The following is a 26,494-nucleotide window of genomic DNA, read 5'->3' on the forward strand; positions in this document are numbered from 1 at the left end:
GCAAATCCCAGGCCCCCTTAATTGGGTATATTATATTACAGACAACAATCTTGTCATTGGGTATTATATCACTGTAAAAAGTGGCATCTCCTGCTTCTTTACAAAAATTACATTTCAAATTATATCACACCAGACCAAGTAAAATGATTGCCTGCAGTCTACTCTGATATAATTTTATTAGTAAATATAATTTGGATGTATTTTTCTTTTGACTCTCAGAAAACTTGCATTTCTAACCAGATACCCAACTCACTATTTTTATTTTTAAGAGCCAAGGATTACTACATTGGTTTACATGTACATCTTCTATAATAGGGTTACAAACAGAAAAATACCTTCTGAGTTTACTAAATATAGACAAATCATATGTGGTGATACATACAAATTATGTGTGTCTAATATTTTATACATAATTTACTTATGGCTGAATAAATAGATATTATCATGGCTTAGCTGCAAGTTACAGTTTCCTTATTTCTAATGACAAGTCCTATAACAAGAGAAAGTCAAGGATATTTCCGTACATAAAATGTGTAGCATTTTTCCAAAACTCTTCCCCTCCAGGGCTGCCTTATTCAGAGTATTCCAGTATCCATTATCAAATGAGCTCCTCAATTATCAATTCAGAGAAACGTAAATTTCACTTTCACTTGGTAAAAATAGAAAAGGATTGTCATAATCTTTGCTGAGAATGCATTCAGTATTCCCCACTCTTCATACCCATGCCTATTACTCAACAAGTTGACTGTCATAGGAACCTGTGGTAGCAACACTGGTGCACAGCTTCTGCTTCATACACAGTAATTACTTCTACTTAGAATCTGTGGCATTGGAGAATGAGTGCCTGTCATGTCTGTCATCGAGCTTGCCCTTAATTGGAAAAAATGATGGACTGATAGATAGACAGGAGGCAGGAAGATGGACAGAAAGACGGAAGGCAGCAAATAATAACAGCACTGCACAGATTAAAATATGTTAAGCTTTGCAAGCACTGCAAGAGGCCCGACAGCTTGAAAGATGCTTATGTTCAGTTTACAGATTTATGACTTGCTCTCTCCAATATTCATGAACATGGAGAGTATTTGCCTAAGGCATGATACAGTGGCAAAGCATTAAAATTGACAATAATTGCCTAACACAATGAACAACATAATTATAGACTTTGGGCCATTTTATCCATGGAATTCAAGATACATTTACTAAACTTAAATGTATCTGTGTGTACATAAATGCATTCATCTGAAGCAGAGGTCAGTTGCCTACAAGATTTTAAAATCTTTTTCTCTTAATTAATGCTGCTTTTTCCCCTTTCATTTTGTTTACAGCATGTAAGTTGCAGTTTTACTTAATTCAACAGATCCTTGACTAACTGGCCGTCAGTTCCACTGTGAATGTTACATTCAATAAGCTACAATTATAAATCCTTAAGAGTCTTCTTATTATTGAAAGGAAGGTGAACACACACAAAAAAAACCATTATATTTTTACATTTAACCAAGATTATTGGTTCTTTGCAGCAAGGTTTTCAGACAATAAAAACAACTGATGTCATTTATCTCCAAATATCTTTTACAGAGCAGGGGAACTAATGTTCTTTTGTTCTGCTGGCCAATTTCCTTGCTGTTGTGTAAACATTAGTTTACTTTTAAATAAAAAAGATTAAAAGAAAGAAAGAAGGAAACAATTCATATTGACTCTATGTTCCTTTCCAGGTAGACTGTATTTTCTTCTACTCCACAGCCAAACTTATTGAAGGAACTATCTGCATACAATTTTTTTTTCAAAGGATCACCTAAACACTACTCAACTAATCAACTACAGTTTGGCATCGCTCCTCTTGCTCTATTAAAAGTGGTCTTTGGAGGACCCCACCAAACCCCACGTTGCCAAATCTAAGGATAACTTCACCATCAATGTCTTACCAGAAATGTCAGTACTTGATTTTTCTCAAACCCCACTCTGATTTCTAGTTCAACACAAGCCCTGGGCTGCCTTCTTCTTCCAATCCTTCACGATTGTGGTAATAAATACTTTTACGTCCTAATATTGGTAATCACATTCACCGTCTCTCCCTTTTCTTAAATAGTCATGTTAGGAGTCTATCAATTTTATTAACTTTTTTCAGGAAAAACAACTTTTGTCTCTATTAATTGTATTTATGTTGAGTAGTTTTTTTTATTTCACTGATTTCTTTTCTCACTATTTATTTATTTTGTATTGCCTGGGACAGTTATACCATATATTGTAATTATTTTGGCTTAATACAGATAGTTGTTCTTCAACTAAATTAAGAGCAGGAAAAATGCTGTGTTTTTTTTTAATAACAACAATTTCTGTTTTCATTTCGTCTATACATGAGTTCCAATGGGCGGTGTTTCCCTTCAGCCTGAAAAACATCCTTTAGTATTCCCTTTAATACCATTCTACTGGCCAGAAATTCTCTCAGCTTCAGTTTTCCTGATTTTGTCTTTCTTTATCCTCATTATGATTGGATATTTTCTCTGTAGATTCTGAGTTTGGTTTGTTATTTGTTTTACGCTATATTACACATTAAAATCTAGAAGATTCTCACATAACCATTCTCTGAATAATTTTGGTGGCTAGTTAAGGTGCTCTGACCCACCACCAACATCCCGGGCTCAAAGACCGGAGGCTCCTTGTAATAAAATTACAGAGGGAGCTATGATTGAAAGTAGATCTCGGAGGGGGTTATGTCCCTACCACAGTGGATCAGACTCCACTGAAGGGACTCCACTGGAGTTAAACTTCTTGGCTTCTAGAACCAACCTTGTCTGTCCCCTTCCACATGGACTGTGTCCCGAAGCCTAGTTCCCATGAAGCATGTTTAGGAGTTGAGCTAGTTTTCAGAAAACTTCTCCTGATTCTTGGTGTATTGTCAGGCCCACTCTCCATCCCCCACTTCCTTTGCCAGCACTGGACAGTTTCCCCCTTCTCCTCATGCCTTGTTTGTACATAAGTTTCTCCTCACAATCAATAGTTCCAAGTTTGTAAACAAACAAACAAGGAAAACTTTCACATTGGCATAAAGGTCATAGCATAACACTAAAAATTGATTTTAAATTAGAATCACATTGAATTTTAATATAATTTTGGAAAAATAGACGATTTCATAAACATGTTATGTTTCCATCAAACAATACGGTACATTCCTTCCCTTTGTTCTGGTCTTGTTTTATGTCCTTCAATAAAACTGTATTACTTTCTTCATAAAAGTTGGGTACTTTCCCTTTAAGTTTATTACAAAGTATCACAGCTTTTCTACTGTGTTGAATGGATTATTAAAAAATCCTATTACTACTTCTAATAGGAAAGACCTAATTATAAATTATATTTTACATCCCTTCAATTTTCCTAGATCCCTTAATAGTTTTTTTTAAGAATTGACTTGTCTCTTAGTTTTTGGTAGGTACAAAAATACATCATCAAAAAGATATATTTTGTCTCTTCATTTTTAAAATTTATAAAGATTATTTCATGTTATCTTATTGGTTGTAACTGAAAATTTATAATAATATTGCATAATAATGTGGATGCTATCCCTCTCTGTCTTAATCCTGGTTTCTCCATGTTGACGATTTAGAGACCTGTTATCTAAAGTGTTGCTTGCTATTAAAATTTGATAAATGATTTTGATTACAATTTCCATTTTGCTTGGAGATTTTATTAAAAACAAATTTCAAATGATACCAAGAAATTTGCCTGGATATTAGAGAAAATATTAACGTTTTATTTTATGAGATGTATTGATAGGATTATTGTTATTGAGCTAAATTTTCAGTCTTGCAATATATTCTAGTTTATCATAACATTATGCTTTCAGAACACTGTTTATTATATCATTTATATTGCATATATAAACATATCAATTACATTTGATATAGAACTGGGCTTTAACATTAATCTTTTTATGTTGCTATATTTTTATTTTACAAAATGAATAAAAAAGTTTTACATCTTATTTCATGACTGAAATGGGTTCAATATCATAAAAGTTACTTATCATTTAAAGTTTGTAGACGGGGCTTCCCTGGTGGCCCAGTGGTTGAGAGTCTGCTTGCCGATGCAGGGGACACGGGTTCGTGCCCCGGTCTGGGGAGATCCCACATGCCGCGGAGCGGCTGGGCGCGTGAGCCGTGGCCACTGAGCCTGCGCGTCTGGAGCCTGTGCTCCGCAAAGGGAGAGGCCACAACAGGGAGAGGCCCACGTACAGCAAATAAAAAAAATAAAGTTTGTAGGCAAATTAACTGTCCAAATATCTTTACCTCATTTCTTTTCTGTTATTTTTTCCAGCTTTACTAAGGCATAATTGACAAATAAAAATTATTTATATTTAAAGTGTATAGCTTTGTTTTGATATATGTAAACATTGTGAAATAATCACTACACTTAAGCTAATTAACATATCTATCACCTTGCATAGTTATCATTTGCTTTTGTGTGTGTGCGCCTGGTATGAACCCTTAAGATTTACCCTCTCAGAAAATTTCAAGTATACAATACAATATTGTTAACTATAGTCACACTGCTGTTCATTAGAAATTATTCATCTTACATGACTAAAACTATGTACCCCTTGACCAACATCTCCCCCTTTCCTCCTCCCACCCTGCCTCCTGGAACTCACCATTATACTCTCTGTTTCCATGAGTTCCATGACTATTTTAGATTCCACATATTAAGTGAGATCACACAGTACTCGTCTTTCTGAATCTGGATTATTTTATATAGCATAATATCCTCCAGGTTCCTCAATGTTGCCACAAGTGTCAGGATTTCATTCTTTTCTTAAGGCTGAATAATCTATTATATATCTACATTTTCTTTACCCATTCATCCATTGATGAGCATTTAGGTTGTTTCCTTATCTGGCTGTTGTGAATAATACTGCAACGAACATAGGAGTGCAGATCATCTTGAGATACTGATTTCATTTCTTTTGGATATACTGTATATGTAGAAGTGGGATTGCTAGATCATAAGGTACTTCCATTTTTAATCTTTTGAGGAACCTCCTGTTTTCCATAATCGCTATATGAATTTAAATTCCTACATACAGTGGGCAAAGGTTCTTTTTCTCCATATCCTTCCAATACGTGTTATTCTTTGTCTTTTTTGATGACAGTCATTCTAACAGGTATGAGGTAATAACTCATTGACGTTTAAATTTGAATTTCCTTGATTAGTGACATTGAGCAGCATTTAATGTAACTTTTGGCCATTCTGATGTCTTCTTTTGACAAAGGTCTATTCAGGCCCTTGGTCCATTTTTTAAATTGGTCTGTGTTTCTGCTATTGATTTGTATGAGTTCCTTACCTATTTTGGATATTAGCTCCTTATCAGATATAAGATTTGCAATATTTTCTCCCATTCTTAGGTTGCCAGTTCATTCTGGTGATTCTTTTGCTGTGCCAAAACTTTTTAGTTTGATGTAGTCCTGTTTGTCTATTTTGCTTTAGTTGCCTGGGCTTTTGGTGTCATATCCCAAAACTCATTGCCAAGACCCATTTCAGTAAGCTTTTTCCTTATGTTTTATTATTGTAATTTTATAGATTCAGGTTGTACTTTAATCTATTTTGAGTTGATTTTTGTATGTGGTATAAGTGTCCAATTTTATTCTCCAGAATGTTAATATTCAGCTTTATTAGCATTACATATTAAAGAAAACTATCATTTCCTCATTGTGGGTTCTTGGCAGCTTTGTTGAAGATCAGTTGTCCTTAGAAACCTGGATTTATTTCTGGCCTCTCTACTCTGTTCCTTTGTTCTACATGTCTGTTTTTATGCTAGTCCCATACTGTTTTTATTACTGTAGCTTTGTAATGTATTTTGAAATCAGGAAGTGTGATTCTTCCAGCTTTACACTTCTTGCTCAAGACTGCTTTGGCTATTTGGGGTTTTTTGTAGTTCCATATGAATTTTGGTATTGTTTTTTCTATTTCTACAAAGAGCGTCTTTGGGATTTTGATAGGGATTGCATTGAATCTGTAGATCTCTTTGGGTAGTACAAACATTTCAACAGTACTAATTCTTCCAATCTACAAACACTGGATATCTTTCCATTTGACTGTGTCTCACCCCTTTGGTTAGGTTTATCCTCAAGTATTTTATCCTTTTGGTTGTTACTGTGAATGGGAAATTTTTCTTAATTTCCTTTTTGAACAGTTTATTGTTTATGTGTAGAAATATGACTGATTTTTTTCAGTTATGATAGACATATAACACTATATTAGTTTCAGGTGTACAATGTAATAATTTGATATTTGTATATATTGCAGAAAGCTCATCACCATAAGTCTAGTTAACAACCATCACCATACAAAGTTAAAAAATTTTTTTCTTGTGATTAGAACTTTTAAGATCTACTCTTAGCAACTTTTAAATATGCAATACAGTATTATTGACTATGGAAAATGTGACTGATTTCTGTACAGTGATTTTGTACCCTGCAATTTACTGAATTTATTATACTAACAGATTTTTTTTATTGAATCCTTAGATTTTTCTACAGATATGACTGTATTATCTGAAAACAGAGATTATTTTATTTTTTCTTTCTTATTTGGATGATTTTTATTCCTTTTTCTTATCTACTTTCTCTGGCTAGAAATTCCAGTACTATGTTAAATATAATTGGCAAGGGTGGGCATCCTTGCCATGTGACGGATCTTAGAATAAAATCTTTCCATTTTCTGCCATTAATTATTATATTAGCTGTGTGTTTCTCATATACAACATTTATTGTGTTGAGGTAAGTTCCTTCTACACTTTGTTGAAAGGTTTTATTATGAATGAATGTTGAAAAAAAGGTGCAAAATCTTTTTCTGCATCTCTTTTCTAAGGTGATTGATCTATTCAAGTGTCCTAATTAATTTAAAATCAAGATTGGTATTTTACACATAAATCATTATTATGTTTTCAAATTTATTGAAATAGAGTTCCAGATAACACTTCGTAATTAAATTTCAATCCATCTGTGGAGTTTTGTCTCATTCTTTTACCTATATACTATGTCTACTTCAATTCTACAACAGTAGATTTCTAGAGTTGAGATAGAAACCATATGGCTTCAAAACCTAAAATATTTATTTTCTAGGCCTTTATGAAAAATGTTTGCTATTATAAAGAAATACATAGAAAATCTAATCATTATTACTTTATTGTATTTTAGTTTCTTCACTTGGAATTTTCCAGTAGACCACTACTGTATCAACACACAAGGCTCTTCTGTTTTTCTCTATACTAAATATTATACCACATTTCATTTTCTTTCTTCAAAATCAAATGCTTAATTTCTTTGTTACAACCATTCCTCTGCTTTTCCTATCCAGTTATACACATCAGAAACCTGGGCTCCTTTTGGGTACATTCTCCTCCTACACACTGCAGCCAAACTATTATTTATAAATTTCTTAGACAAATAACGTTGAGTTACACTATATCTTGGTAACTAAGCATAATACTGTGTAAAATTCTAATTCCCTACACCAGATATTTTTAAGTATGTAAAAGTTATTATATTAAGCAATCTGTAATATACACCAGTATATTCCTCACATAATCTGAGATTTGCATATTCTAGCTCCTTCCAATTCTTCATCTTTATCTTGTGTACTTTCTTGCCTCTTCAAGCACAGTATATTTCTTCAAGCTTCTCTAGTGCAGAAAGCTCTTTCCGACACGTAGACATCATTGAAAAATGTTTCTTCTCCCTGAAAAGCCCACTCTCAACAACGCACTCAAACTTCAGTAAAAACATTAGTCCCGCTCAAAGGATTTTTTTGTTACTTTTTATTTCATTTTATTTTTTTTACACTTTTATTGGAGTATAATTGCTTTACAATGTTGTGTTACTTTCTGCTGTATAACAAAGTGAATCAGCTATATGTATACATATATCCCCATATCCCCTCCCTCTTGTGCCTCCCTCCCAACCTCCTTATCCCAGCCCTCTAGGTGGTTACAAAGCACTGAGCTGATCTCCCTGTGCTATGCAGCTGCTTCCCACTAGCTATCTATTTTACATTTGGTAGTGTATATATGTCAAGGCCACTCTTTCACTTAATCCCTGCTTAACCTCCCCCCACCATGTCCTCAAGTCCATTCTCTATGTCTGCGTCTTTATTCCTGTCCTGATCCTAGGTTCAACAGAACCATTTTTTTTTCTGATTCCATATATATGTGTTAGCATATGGTACTTGTTTTTCTATTTCTGACTTACTTCACTCTGTATGACACACTCTAGTTGATCCATGTCACTACAAATAACTCAATTTCATTTCTTTTTATGGCTGAGTAATATTCCATTGTATATATGTGCCACATCTTCTTTAACCATTCATCTGTCGATGGACACTTAGGTTGCTACCATGTCCTGGCTATTGTAAATGGTGCTGCAATGAACACTGTGGTACATCTCTTTTTCTAAATTATGGGTTTTCAGGGTATATGCCTAGTAGTGGGATTGCTGGGTCATATGATAGTTCTATTTTTAGTTTTTTAAAGAACCTCCATACTGTTCTCCATAGTGACTGTATCAGTTTACATTCCCACCAACAGTTCAAAAGGGTTCCCTTTTCTCTACAGCCTCTCCAGGATTTGTTTGTAGATTTTTTGATGATGGCCATCGTGACGAGTGTGAGGTGATATCTCATTGTGGTTTTGATTTACATTTCTCTGATGAGTAGTGATGTTGAGCATCCTTTCATGTGTTTGTTGGCAATCTGTGTATCTTCTTTGGAGAATTGTCTATTTAGGTCTTCTACCCATTTTTGGATTGAGTTGTTTATTTTTCTGACATAGAGCTGCATGAGCTGATTGTACATTTTGGAGATTAATCCTTTGTCAGTTGCTTCAATTGTAAATATTTTCTCCCATTCTGAGGGTTGTCTTTCCATCTTGTTTATGGTATCCTGTGCTGTGCAAAAGCTCTTAAGTTTCATTTGGGTCCCATTTGTTTTTATTGCTATTTCTCTAGGAGGTGGGTCCAAAAGTATCTTGCTGTGATTTATGTCACAGTGTTCTGCCTATGTTTTCCTCTAAGAGTTTTACAGTGTCTGGAATTACATTTAGGTATTTAATCCATTTTGAGTTTATTTTTGTGTATGATGTTAAGAAGTGTTCTAATTTCATTCTCTTACATGTAGCTGTCCAGTTTTCCCAGCACCACTTATTGAAGAGGATGTCTTTTCTCCATTGTCTATTCTTGCCTCCTTTATCAAAAATAAGGTGACCATATGTGAATGGGTTTATCTCTGGGCTTTCTATCCTGTTCCATTGATCTATATTTCTGTTTTTGTGCCAGTATCATAATGTCTTGATTACTGTAGCTTTGTAGTATAGTCTGAAGTCAGGGAGCCTGATTCCTCCAGCTCTGTTTTTCTTTCTCAAGATTGCTTTGGCTATTCAGGGTATTTGTGTTTCCATATAAACTGTAAAATTTTTGTTTCTACTTCTGTAAAAAATGCCATTGGTAGTTTCATAAGGATTGCATTAAATCTGTAGATTATTTTGGGTAGTATAGTCATTTTCACAATGTTGATTCTTCCAATCCAAGAACATGGTATATCTCTCCATGTGTTTGTATCATCTTTAATTTCTTTCAACAGTGTCTTACAGTTTTCTGCAAACAGGTCTTTTGTCTCCGTAGGTAGGCTTATTCCTAGTTATTTTATTCTTTTTGTTGCAATGGTAAATGGGAGTGTTTCCTTAATTTCTCTTTCAGATTTTCCATCATTAGTGTATAGGAATGCAAGAGATTTGTTTGCATTAATTTTGTATCCGCTACTTTACCAAATTCATTGATTAGCTCTGGTAGTTTTCTGGTAGCATCTTTAGGATTCTCTATGTATAGTATCATGTCATCTGCAAACGGTGACAGCTTTACTTCTTCTTTTCCAATTTGGATTCCTTTTATTTCTTTTTCTTTTCTGATGGCTGTGGCTAAAACTTCCAAAACCATGTTGAATAACAGTGGTGACAGTGGGCAACCTTGTCTTGTTCCTGATCTTAGAGGAAATGGTTTCAGTTTTTCACCGTTGAGGATGATGTTGGCTGTGGGTTTGTCATATACGGTCTTTATTATGTTGAGGTAGGTTGCCTCTATGGCCACTTTCTGGAAAGTTTTTATCATAAATGGGTGTTGAATTTTTTCAAAAGCTTTTTCTGCATCTATTGAGATTATCATATGGTTTCTATGCTTCAATTTGTTAATATGATGCATCACATTGAGTGATTTGCATATATTGAAGAATCCTTGCATTCCTGGGATAAACCCCACTTGATCATGCTGCATGACCCTTTTAATGTGCTGTTGGGTTCTGTTTACTAGAATTTTGTTGAGTATTTTTGCATCTATGTTTATCAGTGATATTGGCATATAGTTTTGTTTGTTTGTGACATCTTTTCTCGTTTTGGTAGCAGGCTGATGGTGGCCTCGTAGAATGAGTTTGGGAGTGTTCCTCCCTCTGCTATATTTTGGAAACGTTTGAGAGGGAGATGTGTTAGCTCTTCTCTAAATGTTTGCTAGAATTCACCTGTGAAGCCATCTAGTCATGGGCTTTTGTTTGTTGGAGGATTTTTAATCACAGTTTCAATTCCAGAGCTTGGTCTGTGATTGGTCTGTTCATTTTTTCTATATCTTCCTGGTTCAGTCTTGGAAGGTTGTACTTTTCTAAGAATTTTGTCCATTTCTTCCAGGTTGTCCATTTTATTGGCATAGAGTTGCTTGTAGTAGTCTCTCATGATCCTTTGTTTCTACAGTGTCAGTTGTTATTTTTCCTTTTTCCTTTCTAATTCTGTAGATTTGAGTCTTCTCCCTTTTTTCCCTGATGAGTCTGGCTAATAATCAATTTTGTTTATCTTCTCAAAGAACCAGCTTCTAGTTTTATTGATCTTTGCTATTGTTTCCTTCATTTCTTTCTTATCTGATCTTTATGATTTATTTCCTTCTGCTAATTTTGGGTGTTTTTTTTTCCTCTTTCTCTAATTGCTTTAGGTGTAAGGTTAGGTTGTTTGGATTTTTCTTGTTTCTTAAGGTAGGATTGTATTGTTATAAACTTCCCTCTTAGAATTGATTTTGTTGCATCACATAGGTTTTCGGCCATCACGTTTTCATTGTCATTTGTCTCTAGGTATTTTTTTATTTCCTCTTTGATTTCTTCAGTGATTTCTTGGTTATTTAGTAGTGTATAATTTAGCTTTCATGCATTTGTATTTTTACAGATTTTTTTCCTGTAATTGATATCTAGTCTCATAGTGTTGTGATAAGTAAAGATACCTGATACAATTTCAATTTCCTTAAATTTACCAATGCTTGATTTGTGACCCAAGATATGATCTATCCTGGAGAATGTTCCACGTGCGCTTCAGAGGAAAGTGTATTCTGTTGTTTTTGGTTGGAATGTCTTATAAATATCAATTAAGTGTATCTGGTCTAATTTGTTATTTAAAGCTTGTGTTTCCTTATTTATTTTCATTTTGGATGATCTGTCCATTGGTGAAAGTGGGGTGTTAAAGTCCCCTACTGTTCCTGTATTACTGTCGATTTCCCATTTTATGGCTGTTAGCATTTGCCTTATGTATTGAGGTGCTCCTATGTTGGGTGCATAAATATTTACAGTTGTTATATCATCTTCTTGGATTGATCCCTTGATAGTCTTTATTTTAAAGTCTATTTTATCTGATTTGAGAATTGCTACTCCAGCTTTTTTTTTTGATTTCTGTGTGCATGGTGTATCTTTTTCCATCCTCTCACTTTCAGTCTGTATGTGTCCCTAGGTCTGAAATGGGTCTCTTATAGACAGCACATATATTGGTCTTGTTTTTGTATCCATTCAGACAGTCTGTGTCTTTTGGTTGGACCATTTAATCCATTTACATTTAAGGTAATTATTGATATGTATGTTCCTATTCCCATTTTCTTAATTGTTTTGGGTTTGTTATTGTAGGTCTTTTCTTTTTCTTGTGTTTCCTGCCTAGAGAAGTTCCTTTAGCATTTGTTGTAAAGCTGGTTTGGTAATGCTGAATTTTCTTAACTATTGCTTGTCTGTAAATCTTTTAATTTCTCTGTCGAATCTGAATGAGATCCTTGCTGGGTAGAGGAATCTTGGTTTTGGTTTTTCCCTTCAGCACTTTAAATATGTCCTGTCACTCCCTTCTGCCTTGCAGTGTTTCTGCTGGAAGATCAGCTGTTAACCTTATGGGCATTCCCTTGTATGTTACTTCTTGCTTTTCCCTTGTTGCTTTTAATATTTTTTCTTTGTATTTAATTTTTGATAGTTTGATTAATATGTGTCTTGACATGTTTCTCCTTGAATTTATCCTGTATGGGACTCTTTGTGCTTCCTGGACTTGATTATTTCCTTTCACATGTCAGGGAAGTTTTCAACTGTAATCTCGTCATATATTTTCTCAGACACTTTCTTTTTTTCGTCTTCTGGGACCACTGTAATTTGAATGTTGGTGTGTTTAATGTCCTGGAGGTCTCTGAAACTGTCCTCAATTCTTTTCATTCTTTTCTCTTTATTCTGCTCTGTGGCAGTTATTTCCATTCTATGTTCCAGGTCACTTATCCATTCTTCTGCCTCAGTTATTCTGCTATTGATTCCTTGTAGAGAATTTTAAATTTCATTTCTTTGGTTGTTCATCATCGTTTGTTTGCTCTTTAGTTCTTCTAGGTCCTTGTTAAACATTTCTTGTATTTTCTCCATTCTATTTCAGAGATTTTGGATCTTTACTATCATTACTCTGAATACTTTTTCAGGTAGACTATTTCCCTTTCATTTGTTTGGTCTGGTGGGTTTTTACCTTGCTCCTTCATCTGCTACATATTTCTCTGTCTTCTCGTTTTGTTTCAGTTACTCTGTTTGGGGTCTCCTTTGTGCAGGTTGCAGGTTCATCATTCCTGCTATTCTTGTGTTTATCTCCAGTGGGTGAGGGTGGTTCAGTGACTGTGTAGGCTTCCTGGTGGAGGGGACTGGAGCCTGTGTTCTGGTGGATGGGGCTGGATCTTGTCCTTCTGGTGGGCAGGGTTCCATCTGGTGGTGTGTTTTGTGGTGTCAGTGAACTTAGTATGACTTTAGGCAGCCTCTCTGTTAATGAGTGGGGTTGTGTTCCTGTCTTGCTAGTTGTTTGGCATGGGGCATCCAGCACTGGAGCTTGCTGGCCATTGGGTGGAGTTAGGTCTTAGTGTTGAGATGGAGATCTCTGGGAAAGCTCTCGCCAATACTACATGGGCCTGGGAGGTCTCTGGTTGTCCAATGTCCTGGACTTGGCTGTCCCTCCTCAGAAGCCCAGGCACAACACCTGGCTGTATCACTAAGACCCTGCCATCTGCATGCCTTGAAAGAAAAGGAAGGAAAAAACCAAACAGATAGAACCCCAAAACAAATGGTAAAAGCAAAACTAAACAGATAAAATCAAACAAAGAAACATACAGACACACACACTCATTAAAAGAAAAGACAAACAAGCAAACAAAAAAAACAAAAGTAACAGAAAAACGAACAGACAGAACCCTAGGTTAAATGGTAAAAGTAAACCTAAACAGACAAAATCACACACACACACACACACACACACACACACACACACACACACACACACTTATTAAAAGAAAAAAAAAGAGAGCAACCAAACCCATAAACAAATCCACCAATGATAACAAGCACTAAAAATTAAACTAAGTTAAACATAAAACCAAAAACAAATCAGATGCAGAAAGCAAACCCCAAATCTACAGTTGCTCCCAAAGTCCACCATCTCAATTTTGGGAACATTCATTGTCTATTCAGGTATTGCACAGATGCAGGGTTTATCAGGTCGATTGCAGGGATTTAATCCACTGCTCCTGAGGATGCACGGAGAAATTTCCCTTTCTAACCTCTGCTCGCACAGCTCCTGGGGTTCAGCTTTGGTTTTGGCCCTGCCTCTGTGTGTAGGCCACCCTCAGGCATCTGTTCCCCACCCAGACAGGAAAGGATTAAAGCAGCGGCTTATTAGGGCTCTCTTGATCACTCAGGTCGGAGAGGAGGAAAGGTATGATAGTCATAATTGGAATGCGGGGTGAGCCTGCAGGGGGGAGAAGCTGACGTGACATTGCAATAGCCTGAGGCATGCCTTGTGTTCTCCTGGAGAAGTTGTCCCTGGATCATGGGACACTGGCAGTGGCGGGCTACACAGGCTCCTGGGGGAGTGTGGTAGTGTCCTGTGCTTGCACACAGGATTTTTGGTGGCAGTGGCGGCAGCATTAGTGGTCCGTGCCTGACTCTGGGGTCTGAGATGATAGCTGCGGCTCATGCCCATCTCTGGAGCTTGCTTAGGCTGTGCTCTGCCATCTGTGGGCACACAGAGCAGGAAGCGCCTCTCCTCGCACATCCCGAAACAACGGTTTCTGGCCTCTTAGGCAGGTCCAGACATTTTCCTGGACTCCCTCCCGGCTAGCTGTGGTGCACTAACCACTTCACACTGTGTTCATGCCACCAACCCCAGTCCTCTCCCTGGGATCTGACCCCCGATCCTCAGCTCCCAGTCCCCAGCCCCCCAGCGGGTGAGCAAAGCGTCTCAGGCTGGTGAGTGCTGGTCAGCACCGAGCCTCTTTGCAGGAATCTCTCCGCTTTGCCCTCTGCACCCGTTGCTGCACTCTCCTCTGTGGCTCTGAAACTTCCCACACACACACCCCACCCCCGTCTCCGCCAGTGAAGTGGCTTCCTAGTGTGTGGAAACTTTTCCTCCTTCACAGCTCCCTCCCAGATGTGCAGGTTCCACTGCTATTCTTTTGTCTCTGTTTTTTCTGTTTTCTTTGCCCTCTCCAGGTACATGGGGATTTTCTTTCCTTTTGGGAAGTCTGAGGTCTTCTGCCAGCGTTCAGTAGGTGTTCTGTAGGAGTTGTTCCACATGTAGAAGTACTTTTGATGTATTTGTGAGGAGGAAGGTGATCTCCACGTGTTACTCCTCTGCAATCTTGAAGGTCTCTCTCAGATTTTTTCTTAATGGAAAACACGTTTGTTCTTTCACTCTTAGTCTCATAAAATACTATACATTTTTTGGATAGTATTCACCACAGAAAAATATGTTATTGTGAGATTTTATTTTGCATCTCTCTCCTCAGTACTTTGTAAGCTCCATGATAACAAGAATCAAATTTCCTAATGAATACCTAGTACTAAATTTGAAATACATAAGCATCTTGCTAAAATAGGAATTCAAAAATACTATTGAATAATACTGATTTTGTATGAAAATGTTTATAGAGGCATTACTTACAAAAGCAAAGGACAATAAAAAATGTAAGTATAAAAACTGGGGAAAGATGGAGTAAATTAAAGTTTACACCTAGGATTGAATTCCAGTCATTCACTACACATAGTGTTTCAGAAGAAATATTTAACAGCATTAGTATTCTCAAGCATGAGAAAACATTATACTGTTTTGGTTATCATTTTCCTCTGGGCACACAACCCTCCCTATTGACAAAACTAAAATGAAATAGAATATTCTTATCATGAGCTGTCCAGACACTGAAATAAATACCCAGTGTAATTTTTTGCTCTTCAAGGAAACCTGAAGTCACATGGCTAAGTATCTGAATAGTCCAGAAATGGAGTACAGACATATATAGACCATCCAGTTTTACAGGGGGTTATCATAAAAGAGGACAGAATGGAATACAAAGCACTTAGTTTTCTGTAAAACTAGGCCACAGAGATGCTTGATGTATGGAATTACTGTGGATACCCCTGGAAAACTGTCCTATATAGAATCTCTTCACAAGCACCCTCTAGGTTTTCCAGAGGGAATAGATGGGGAATACAATTATATTATTTAGAATGCTTTTGGATTAATTAATAGGAATTCTATATAAACTTGCTAAAACAATGAGATCATCTATTGTCTCATAAAACTGGAAGTTGGAGCAGATTTCTAAGCTCACTGAATACATGACTTAATGAGGTCATCAGAGTCATTGGTTTTATCTGTCTTTTATCTCTTTTGTCCTCAGGTTGGCTTTATGCTAAGACTGGTTGCCCTCAGGGTTACAAGGTGACTGCCAGTAGCAATCAGTTTTAGAGGCTTATTCCTGTTCTTACGTTCTTGACTGAAGAGCAAAGAAGAACTTTCCCAGAAGCCCTTAGGTGACTTCCTAATTCTTTTAATTCTCAGTAAATTCCATGTCTATTTTCCAACCAATCACTGATAGGTGTAAAGATAAATATTGTGATTGGTTTAGACTAAACGGAGCCCACTCAGTCTCTACTAAGTTATATAAGCTTCATAGAATGAACTGGATATTTGGGGAAAATGAATTCAGTTTCTAGTAGGGAAATGAAGGGGGCATATGGAATATAAATGGATAAGCAACAATTAAAATCCAATATTACAAGCTCTTTGGCTATCCGAGAACTTATTCCACACACATATTTTCATTCCACACATTCTACAATACATTTAAAAAAATTCGTGCCCACTTGAAATATGTCTTAATTCCTTCCCAAAGGGAGAAAATCCAAAGTCAATTACTGCATTTATTCTGAAGTACAAGATCTCTGGGTAGTATTCAGTCCTCTGACATGGCTCCCAATGGTCCAGTGATTTATCTTCCTTAACTGTTCACAAAGTGGTAAAAAGCATGATAATTACAATAAAAAACTCCCTTTTGTAAAGGTGGACAACGGGAAAATATGCAGTTGTCTATAATATACTTTACTTGTTGGACAGGGTTACAAAAACTTCCTGGTCTGTCAGTGAAGTGATTTTCATAGCTTGTGAATCAGAGAGCTTTTATTCTCCTCTCTCAGAGTATAGCCATGTCTGTTGTCTCTATGACCTTAGAGTGGACAGTGTAAAATTTCTTTTCTGGGTCTGCACCACTTTAGCAACGTACTTTCTGTAGGTGAAAATTCTTGGGACTAGTGTTTACTTTAGAAGGTTTAGCAATCATATACTCTAACCAGGCTTGGGGTCACTTTGGTATACATTTCTTTTAAAACTAGTTATACAGCTTACTTGTTTTCAATTAACTGCATGACTACGAATACACAATCAGCAATTATTTGGGCCTATGAATCTGGAAGTTTCTGGTTTATGATAACAAGCTCTGTGCTCTGTCTGTGCCATGAGACCTTAATGTAACACTTTCCTTTCCTCTTGGTCTCAGTTACCAGGTGATTTAACCAACTGCCTCTGGCACGAATATCGCTGCTTTAGACAGCCGTATCTTCACAATAATCAGACTGTGCCCTTCATCAGTCACACAATGCTTTACAGGAGGTGCTTGGAAGAGGTTTGGGGGGACAAGTGTTTTGTTCTAATCTTATTTTCTCTCAAATTCCCAAACGTTTAGAGTAACGTTCTTACAAGTCTTAGCTTTCCTAAATCATCCAGGCCCATGATTACTAGACTTCCAAATGTTTTGATTGTAATCATAAGTGAAGATGACCTCTCTTAGCAGAGACATATTTTTCTTACTCAGATTTCATGAGTCACTTGCAGACAAAAGTTTTCTCCATATTTTAAGGTGTTATGTAATGCCAAAGAAAAGATTCAACCTAGTTCAATCTCATAAATATTTCCTACTAGGATTCATGATGACTCAGCCATCATCAAAAGTTGATACATCACAATATACAATAGGCAATAGTTAAAAAGAACTTTTCTGTAGAATAACTAGTATTTTCAGATTCCTGTGACAGAAAAATATTATCCTTATTGCCTTGTATCAATTTTACTCAATTCCATATTTTAGAATGTTATTTCCAGATTTCCATTTCTAACACAAATATTTTATTCATTTAGGATGCTGACTCAAGGAACTCTGATTCAAACAGCTTAACTATGATTGCTATGAATAAGCTGATACAGAAGAAGTCTAGGAGAAAGACAATCTTCAGAATTTATCAATTTAGGAGCTCATTAGTATTATAAAGGCTCAAGTTTTACTATCTCTCAGCTCTCCTGGCCACAGTATTGATGCCACCCTAAAATTGGTTCTGTACATACTTGTAGAATTACTGCCAAGAATGATCATGATTACCTGCATTTTCCTTCACATCAGTGATAGAAGAAGAAATGTTTCTGGAAATCACTGCTAATTACACAGAACTGATTTTTCCAAAAGCAAATTTCTTTATGATTCTCTGTGATCTGAATTTCACTGCATTTCTATTCCTGAAAAAAAAAAAGATCACTGACAAGTAAAATGACAGCTTAACCAGAATGTTTGATGAATGGCACATTATTGGTTTCCAATGTGTCATCCACAGCCTATGGATATCCAAGCTGCCTGTGGGAAGGTTGATACCTAATCAAAATCAGAGTTGTAAGAAAAAGGAAGCAGTGCTATGGCTTAAGCAAACAACCATATCTACTGTAAGGACACTAGGAAATTACTGGATTTTTTGATTAAAAAATGTATTAAGGCTTAGGACATGAAGACTGATAGAACTGATGGAAATATAAGAGCAGCACTACCCCATAGGTAAGTACAGTAATCATAGGGACTCCATATATAGTTTTTCATGATTACAAGACATTTGGGAAATTCAACTAACTTTAGATGTATTTTCTTTGGAGAACTATGTTGTATTTCTTCCTGCATTGTTTTACTATATTATTAACAGATATTGTTCCCAAGAACACACATTAATAGCTCTACTACATACAAATCTCATCTTCTTCGAGTCTGTTTCCAAGGGAATTCTATCTGCTACAGAATCTGGGTCAATTAGATATTATCTCATTATCCAATACATGGTGTTTCTAATAGGATAAGTTTCTGATGATGAATAAACTCCTGGTCTTCCTTATGCCTGTCTGTACATGGTGGATTTTACCAAGGTGCTAAAAAGAAAAAAAATTGATATTAAGAATAAAAACATACCTTTTACAAAATATATAAATAAGTGTATTAGAGTAGGTCTTAAAAAGAATACCAGTCCACAGTATTACTAGAGAGAGGATAAAATAACATAACAGTTAATACATTGCTGAGATTGTAAGAAGATAAGGCAGGCAATTAAGTTCTCCCACCAAAGAAATAAAACACAAAACAATAAAAATAACAAAAGATGACTTGTAATCAGAGAAGTGATTTTAGTCAAAGAAATCTGAGACTGTCTTAGAGGCAAATTTAATATCAGTTTAGGAAAAACTGACTAAATCATGGACTTGTGCAAAGTTGGGGATGAATCTTACACCTGTATATTAAGTGCAGAGTCTCACTGGGGGCTAAAACAGGAGGGTACAAAAATGTGCCTATCACTAATGGAAGGCTGTAAGAAATCATATTTTTATGCTGTGGCTGGGGGTTAATAATAATATACCCTGCATGTTTGCAATTACAGATCTCACTTGGGTCTGAAGTTCAAATTAAAAGTAGATCTCTAATCATAAAAATCATATATCGATAAATTGAAGCTAAGCTCAAGATAGTTTCCCAGGTTAATAGTGTTCCTTGGAACCTAGAAGAAGCACATTTAAACCTATCTTAGAGGAAATTATTCTCTACTTAAGCCCTCAGAATTTCAACAAACTAAATTGAAAAAAAAATGACCTCAATATCAAATATGAACTGTAGATGAAATGAAGTCAAACATAAATAAAAGTCAGCTAAAAAAAAAAGAACTGATATACATACCATGTCTTTCAATAAATCCAGTGATTTTTGAAAAATCAGTTCTAAATGTAAAGAAATTATATAAAATTATTTTATAAAATAAAGACAAAATCAAGAAAAAGTCTATATCTATTTGCAAAATATCCAATGCAGTTCTTAAGAAAGAAAAATGTTAAAATTAAAATAAATACATTAAACGTAAGATTTAATTTAGCTAAATAGACGATTATTATTATTTATTTATGACATACCCAATTTAACAGGACATAGAAAGTCTGAAGTATAAGTGACAGAAAGAATCTAAGGGGAGAATACTGATCAAAAAGAAATGGATTTAGTTATAATAATATCAGAAAAAGAAGTCAAAAATACTATCAGTGATTAAAAGATATTTACTATGATCAAATGTATGAATCATTAAGAAGACCTAGTAACTCCAGCTTCTCAAGTTTCTATAAATATAGCAACTCAGTCTTCACAAGGGAAAATTGAAAATCCACAAACTGGGAAATGTTCTCACACTTCTTTCACTTAATGCTATGTCAAAAAATATTTATAGATATAGATAGGTAGATGACAGATAGATGGATGAATGGATGTGTGTGTGTGTGTGCACGTGCACATGCATATGTGTATCTTATAAGAGTCTTGAATCAGCAACTGAATTATTGAATCTGACACTGACCTGGGGTAACATTCAGACACTTCAAAAACATCTAGATAAGTGGTCTGAGGTATCAATAACATCTATTAAACAGAAATGATACCCTCTCAAGTTGTTAGCATGAGAGATATGGAGGTCAGGTGATAAGCTGAGTTCTGACCCAAGCCCAACTCACAGTGTGCTCACCGGTTCATAATGAAATTTGTGGATATTTGTCCCGTTCCTGATATATAAGTGGAAAAAACAGAGTTAGTGATAGAACACCCCTTGTCTTGCTTTTCAAATTTGTGTAGGAAAGCCAAATGAAACTGAACTGAACTCGTCTCCCATTCCAACAAGCTTGAAATCAACAGCAATACTGCATTTCTGGAATTATTGAAGAGATGTGTATTACTGTCAAAGATATGAAAAATGTAGTAGTCGTGATTCCTAGATATCCCCATTTAATTTGCTTACATGGCTTTAGCACAACAGTGATGGATCATGGCACATAAACATGGACTCCTGTATATTTAACAGGTGGCAGCCTGATTTTGAATTGAAACTGCTATGTCTACATATGATACCCTGACTAAAAAAGCTTATCATAGACATTACCATTGGAGATTTAGGTGTGCATCTATTGGTTTGGAAAATAATAAATAAGTAAATTTTCAATCTCCATTAAGTGTGTGTGGTCTATGTGTGTGTGTTTATATGGTAAGGACCAAGGACGATAGTTCCATCTTCACGGTTTTATATAAGTATTATATCAACTCTCTTGCTTTCTACATAATACTGTATATAGGGCATTTATGATCTCAATAATCCATAGAAGATACCAGTAATTTGCTATATTGATTACATCAGAGTGCTCATTTAACCCCTTTGGGCCCCCACGGGAGTGGAGGAAGACTGGACAGAGAGGGAGAAGGGGCCATTGAAGGTACAGTATTTACTATGGGATTTAACTCCTCAAAGGCCTCCCAGTAGCTTCAGATCTGCTCAAGAATCCTTCATGTCCTCCTGGTTTGCAGTGAGTGGCTCACAGCTTCAAGGCCTCCTCTGCCAGATGGAGAACTATTTCAAACATCCTGCCTCTATTTTGTACTGTAGCAATGCAGACAGGAAACCTGACCCCATTTTCAGGTTCTAAAGAGAAATTCTAAGTACCTGAAAGACTGAGGAACATGGTGGCTTTTATTTAAGATGTGGAGATAGAGAACACATACCTGGACTTGGGCCTACAGCAGCACCAAATTGCACCAAGAGTTCCCTTTATTTTCTCTCGCATCTCTGTTCCTCCTTTTCTCTCTGCTGGATTAGCCACGGGGGCTCCAAGTTCTTCATTGTGTGGTCCTGGTACCAAGATTCTCCTGGGAATTATAGAGATATTCACCTTCTACATCGAGCACTTCTTATTTTTTCCCCAGCAACATAAGTCATCCTTAAGAGGGGTCAGGGTGCTAGCTCTTAAATATATTTGTCATCCCTTTGTATATTAAATTCTCTTTCTTGGAGACTGCTCCTGACATGGTGTTCACCGTGCTCTCAGCCAGCCTCCTGAAGTTCTGCCCTGCCTTCCCCACCAGGTACAGTTCAGGAGCTGCCTACCTCAGGGTGATAGGTTATCTTCTAGTTGCTTTATTCTTTTCCGTTTTACATTTAGAGAGTATAATTGGAATACATAAACTTCTCTGTGACCACAGCTTTATTTGCAACCCACAGGTTTTGTTATGGCATATTTTCATTATCATTCAATTAATAAAATTCTAATTCCCATTGCGGCTTTATCTTTGACCTAAATAATGATCAGAAGTATCCAACTATTTGGTAAAATATTGGTTATATAGGTTTAAATTTCTTGCTTATTCAGTGCCTTGTTTTATAACCAGAATATAGTCAATTTTATAAATGTGCCATGTGCACCTAAAAATTTCTGCATAATATATATATTCCATCATTGTTGGTGCAGTGTTTTATGTAAATTTAGGCCAAAGTTTTTAATGATGGTACTCAGATCTTCTATAATCTGCTGATTTGTTGTTGTGGTTCTATGTTCCTGATCTAGGTAATTTAGATTTTTCTATTTGTACTTAGATTTTTGGAATTTCCCTTCATATATTGCATTGAAGTTTAGACTTATAATATATTCCTTGTAAAGTAACAGTGGGTTTTATTATCCTGCCTTATCGCCAGTGATACTTTTTGCTTTCAAACCTATGTTAACATTAAAAAATCTTCCTCAATTTTACTTATTGTTGTTATGACATAATTTTTGAATCCTTTCATTTTCAGTCTGACTCTTGTCTCTTGTAGGTGGCACAGAATTAGGTTTTTGGTTTGTTTCAATAATCCTTGTCCTTTAATTTCAGTATTTACAGTTAATGTATTTTCTTATAGACCGTTTACTCCTTGTTTACTATTTGTCCCACCTTGTTATGTTCCTTTTGCTCTTCTTTCTTCCTTTGAGATTTCTTCAAATTCCATTTTCCCTTGTATTAGCTTGTTATTTTTACATAAGTAGCAGTTACACGTGTACCATGACTTATTAGCTCTTTTACTGCTTCTCAAACAATGCTGAGATCTTAAATTTCTTTTACTACTTTTTCCTCTTCCATTTGTTTTAATGCATTCTAATTTTTGATATATTTTATTATTACTCTTGTGTGCTGTTAGATTTTACTTAGGTTTATCCACTTATTTATCCTTTCTGTTATACATAATTCTTTATAAAGTCCTTATTTTCATCTGTGATAATCTTCCTTCTGCCTGCAGGTCTCCCTTTAGAATTTAATTCAGTCAGTTCTGATGAGAACATATTTTCTAAATTTTGTTTGTCTGCAAATTTCCTTATTTCATCTTTCCTTCCAAACAACATTTTCTCTGCCTCTAGAATTCCCAATGGGCAGTTCTTTTCTTTAGCACTTAAAAATGTTATTCCATTATTTTCTAGTATCCAGTCAGTTTCGCTGAGAAGTAAGCTGTAATCTTAATCCTATTGTTCCTTTGAAAGTAATCTCTCTCATTTTCCTCGGGCTGCTTTTAAGATGTCATGTTTTTCTTTGCTGTTCATGAATTGTACTGCGGTGATCTTAGGTGTGGTTTTCTTTGTATTTGTTCTTGTTGCTTTTTTTTTTAGTGCTTATTGAATTTAAGGCTCCATATATTCTTTTTAGTTTTAGAGAACTCTCAGCTGTTAATATTTCTGAAATATTGTTTTCATCCCAATCTCTCTCTCCTTTTTTCTTTGGACTCCAGTTTACACATATGATAAAAATGTTTACTGTGGCCCATATGTCTCAAATGCGCTTTTGTGTACTTTTTATTCTTTTCGTTTCCCATGCTTTAGTCTTAATATTGTTACTACTCTATCTTCCAGTTCACTTACCTCTCTTTACCTGTGCCCAATCCACTACCGAGTTTTAAATTTCGTATATTTTTAATTCTATCAGTTCAACTTCAATCAGTTTATAGTTTCTAGTTGTCAAGTTAAATTCTTCACCTTGTCATCTATTTTCTTGAACTTGATAATATTTACCGAAATATGTATGAACTTGAACGTTTAGGTCATCTATGATTCTGATTCTTTTTTTTTATTCTAATTCTCCTTTTCTTGGTAGTCTTGGTGGTTCTTCAGTGAATACCAGACTTGGGATATGACAAGTTGTAGAGAATCTGAATGACATTACAGTTGTCCTTTGAACAACCTGGGTTTGAACTGCACAGATCCACTTATACATGGATTTTTTTTCAATAAGTAATACAGTACTACACGATCTGTGGTTGGTTGAATCCTCAGATTCAGAACCACAGATAAGAAGGGCCGACCATAAAGTTATATGTGGACTTTTGACTGCACAGGGAGTCAGCGTCTCTAACCCCTACATTGTTCCAGGGTCAACTGTATATTCTTGAGGAGAGAATTTCCTATTCTTAGGTAGGGAACAGAGGGGAAGATCACCTCAGTCACTGGACCAACTTCATACTCATTTTCCTTCTTTATAAGGTTCAATGTAGATGTTGCATCAACCTTCCTAACACAGACACACACACACACATATGTAGAGACTTCCAATCTCCTAATTCATATCATTAGTTTTCCATTGGGCCACAAATCTTTCATAGGTTCTGAACCCCAATTTTGTCTCTTCAGCATTATGAGCCAACTAAGTCTTTGCTTTGACTTCAGTTAGCTTTTGTTTGACTTCTTAGCATCTTGTCTTGTCTACCTTTTATACATGGAAAATACTGCAAGGGAACACTGTTGCTGAATCCAGCTCCGTTCTCTGAATCTTTACTCTCTCTGTGATTTTGGTCCTTAAAATTCTAGCTGCCTTGTTCTTTCTCAATTCCAACTCCGGTTTCCTTAGTCCTATGACATTGTCCTAAGATCTACTGGCTTTTCTGCCTCTTAGGAGCCACATTTGGTTTCTCAGACTTTTGCTCTTCATCAGTAGTTTCTAAATGACTGGGCTAGAAACGCATGTGCAGAATATTGTTCTCACTTCAGTGAGTTTCTCTCTCTATTTTACTTTTCTAGGTCACGGCTACCTCAGTAGCTTTCTAACACTCACAGTCAAATGTTTCTTATGATTTATCTGGCCTTTCTAGTTCTGGGGTAAACATTTTCATACCTTCCAATCCAATTTGAGTAATGTATTGTTTTTACAGTGCATTAGTGGAAATTAAATGGTAAATTCAGTCAGTCATTTCATACATCAAAAAGGAAAATCAGTCAACACAACTGTCTGACTGAAATGAATGAAGAAAACAATTCAAGGTAAACAACTGTCCCAGTAGACTTGTATAAATACAGTAGTGGTGTCAGGTGCAGAATTAATCTTTCCTCACCCTTAACTGCAGAACACTCTGCCAGCCAATTCAGTCACTCAAATGATACTGAATTGTAATATTCCAGTTTCATTTACTCTCAGTTACTGGTGACTGCCCTTCCTTCTCCTTCATCTGTCCATCAGTGGAGAATGTCAGAGCAGGAGAATAGTAATATTGGCATATTGTAATGCACTGTCTTGAATTCTACAGCTTCAAAATTCTTAGGCTAACTCAATGATCTTAAAGAGCCTGGTGCAGAAAGGATATGTGAATTAAATCCCAGACCACTGGCTGACCCTTCCAGCACTGACATCCCTTATTCCTGGTTCTAATATATCACAGAATACTCAAGAGGAAAGTTTTGAGTGGTCAGCAGAAATATGGCTCCAAAGCAGGCAGATGGAAAAGAAATGTTGTCATCTGTGAACCACTTGAAAGTTGACTTGTCTTTTACTCATAAACCAGATTCAGTGTGAATTCTGTTCTGCTAACTGTTAGAGAATCTGTTGGAGGAGTGTGGGCAATTCTTTTGAATTTTTTACTATCTAACTTTTTGGTTTTTTAACATCTTTATTGGAGTATAATTGCTTTACAATGCTGCGTTAGATTCTGCTTTATAACAAAGTGAATCAGCTATACATATACATATATCCCCATATCTCTTCCCTCTTGCATCTCCCTCCCTCCCACCCTCCCTACCCCACCCCTCTAGGTGGTCACAGAGCACGGAGCTGATCTCCCTGTGCTATGTGGCTGCTTCCCACTAGTATCTATTTTACATTTGGTAGTGTATATATGTCCAAGCCACTCTGTCACTTCATCCCAGCTTACCCTTCCCCCTCCCCGTGTCCTCAAGTCCATTCTCTACATCTGCGTCTTTATTCCTGTCCTGCCCCTAGGTTCTTCAGAACAATTTTTTTTAGATTCCATATATCTGAGTTAGCGTACGGTATTTTTCTCTTTCTGACTTATTTCACTCTGTATGACAGTCTCTAGGCCCATCCACCTCACTGCAAATAACTCAATTTCATTTCTTTTTATGGCTGAGTAATATTCCATTGTATATATGTGCCACATCTTCTTCATCATTCATCTGTCGATGGACACTTAGGTTGCTTCCATGTCCTGGCGATTGTAGATAGTGCTGCAGTGAACATGGTGGTACATGTCTCTTTTCGAATTATGGTTTTTTTAGGGTATATGCCCAGTAGTGGGATTGCTGGGTCGTATGGTAGTTTTATTTTTAGTTTTTTAGGGAACCTCCACACTGTACTCCATAGTGGCTGTATCAATGTATATTCCCACCAACAGTGCAAGAGGGTTCCCTTTTCTCCACACCCTCTCCAGCATTTATTGTTTGTAGATTTTTTAATGATGGCCATTC

The 26,494-nt window shown here is 36.0% G+C and overlaps 1 protein-coding gene across 8 annotated transcripts in view; it reads right to left on the reverse strand.

Annotated features, from left to right (window-relative positions):
• The window catches only part of LOC132514334 (uncharacterized), a 170,655-nt gene that overhangs the window by 53,763 nt on the left and 90,398 nt on the right, over positions 1–26,494 (reverse strand). For 4 of the 8 annotated variants that reach the window (XM_060138952.1, XM_060138951.1, XM_060138950.1 and 1 more), the window contains 2 exons: positions 21,507–21,650; positions 19,653–19,693 (listed from right to left, as the gene is read on the reverse strand). The exons of 2 other annotated variants lie outside the window; for them this stretch is intronic. In XM_060138952.1, the coding sequence (XP_059994935.1) occupies positions 19,653–19,693; positions 21,507–21,650 (185 nt within the window). Of the gene's footprint in view, positions 1–18,121; positions 18,185–19,652; positions 19,694–20,481; positions 20,519–21,506; positions 21,651–26,494 lie in introns of those variants that run through there. 2 more of the 8 variants (XM_060138954.1, XM_060138948.1) reach the window with 2 other exon arrangements.

The sequence above is a fragment of the Lagenorhynchus albirostris genome, unplaced genomic scaffold, assembly GCF_949774975.1.
Source record: "Lagenorhynchus albirostris unplaced genomic scaffold, mLagAlb1.1 scaffold_236, whole genome shotgun sequence".
NCBI classification, from domain to species: Eukaryota; Metazoa; Chordata; class Mammalia; order Artiodactyla; family Delphinidae; genus Lagenorhynchus; species Lagenorhynchus albirostris.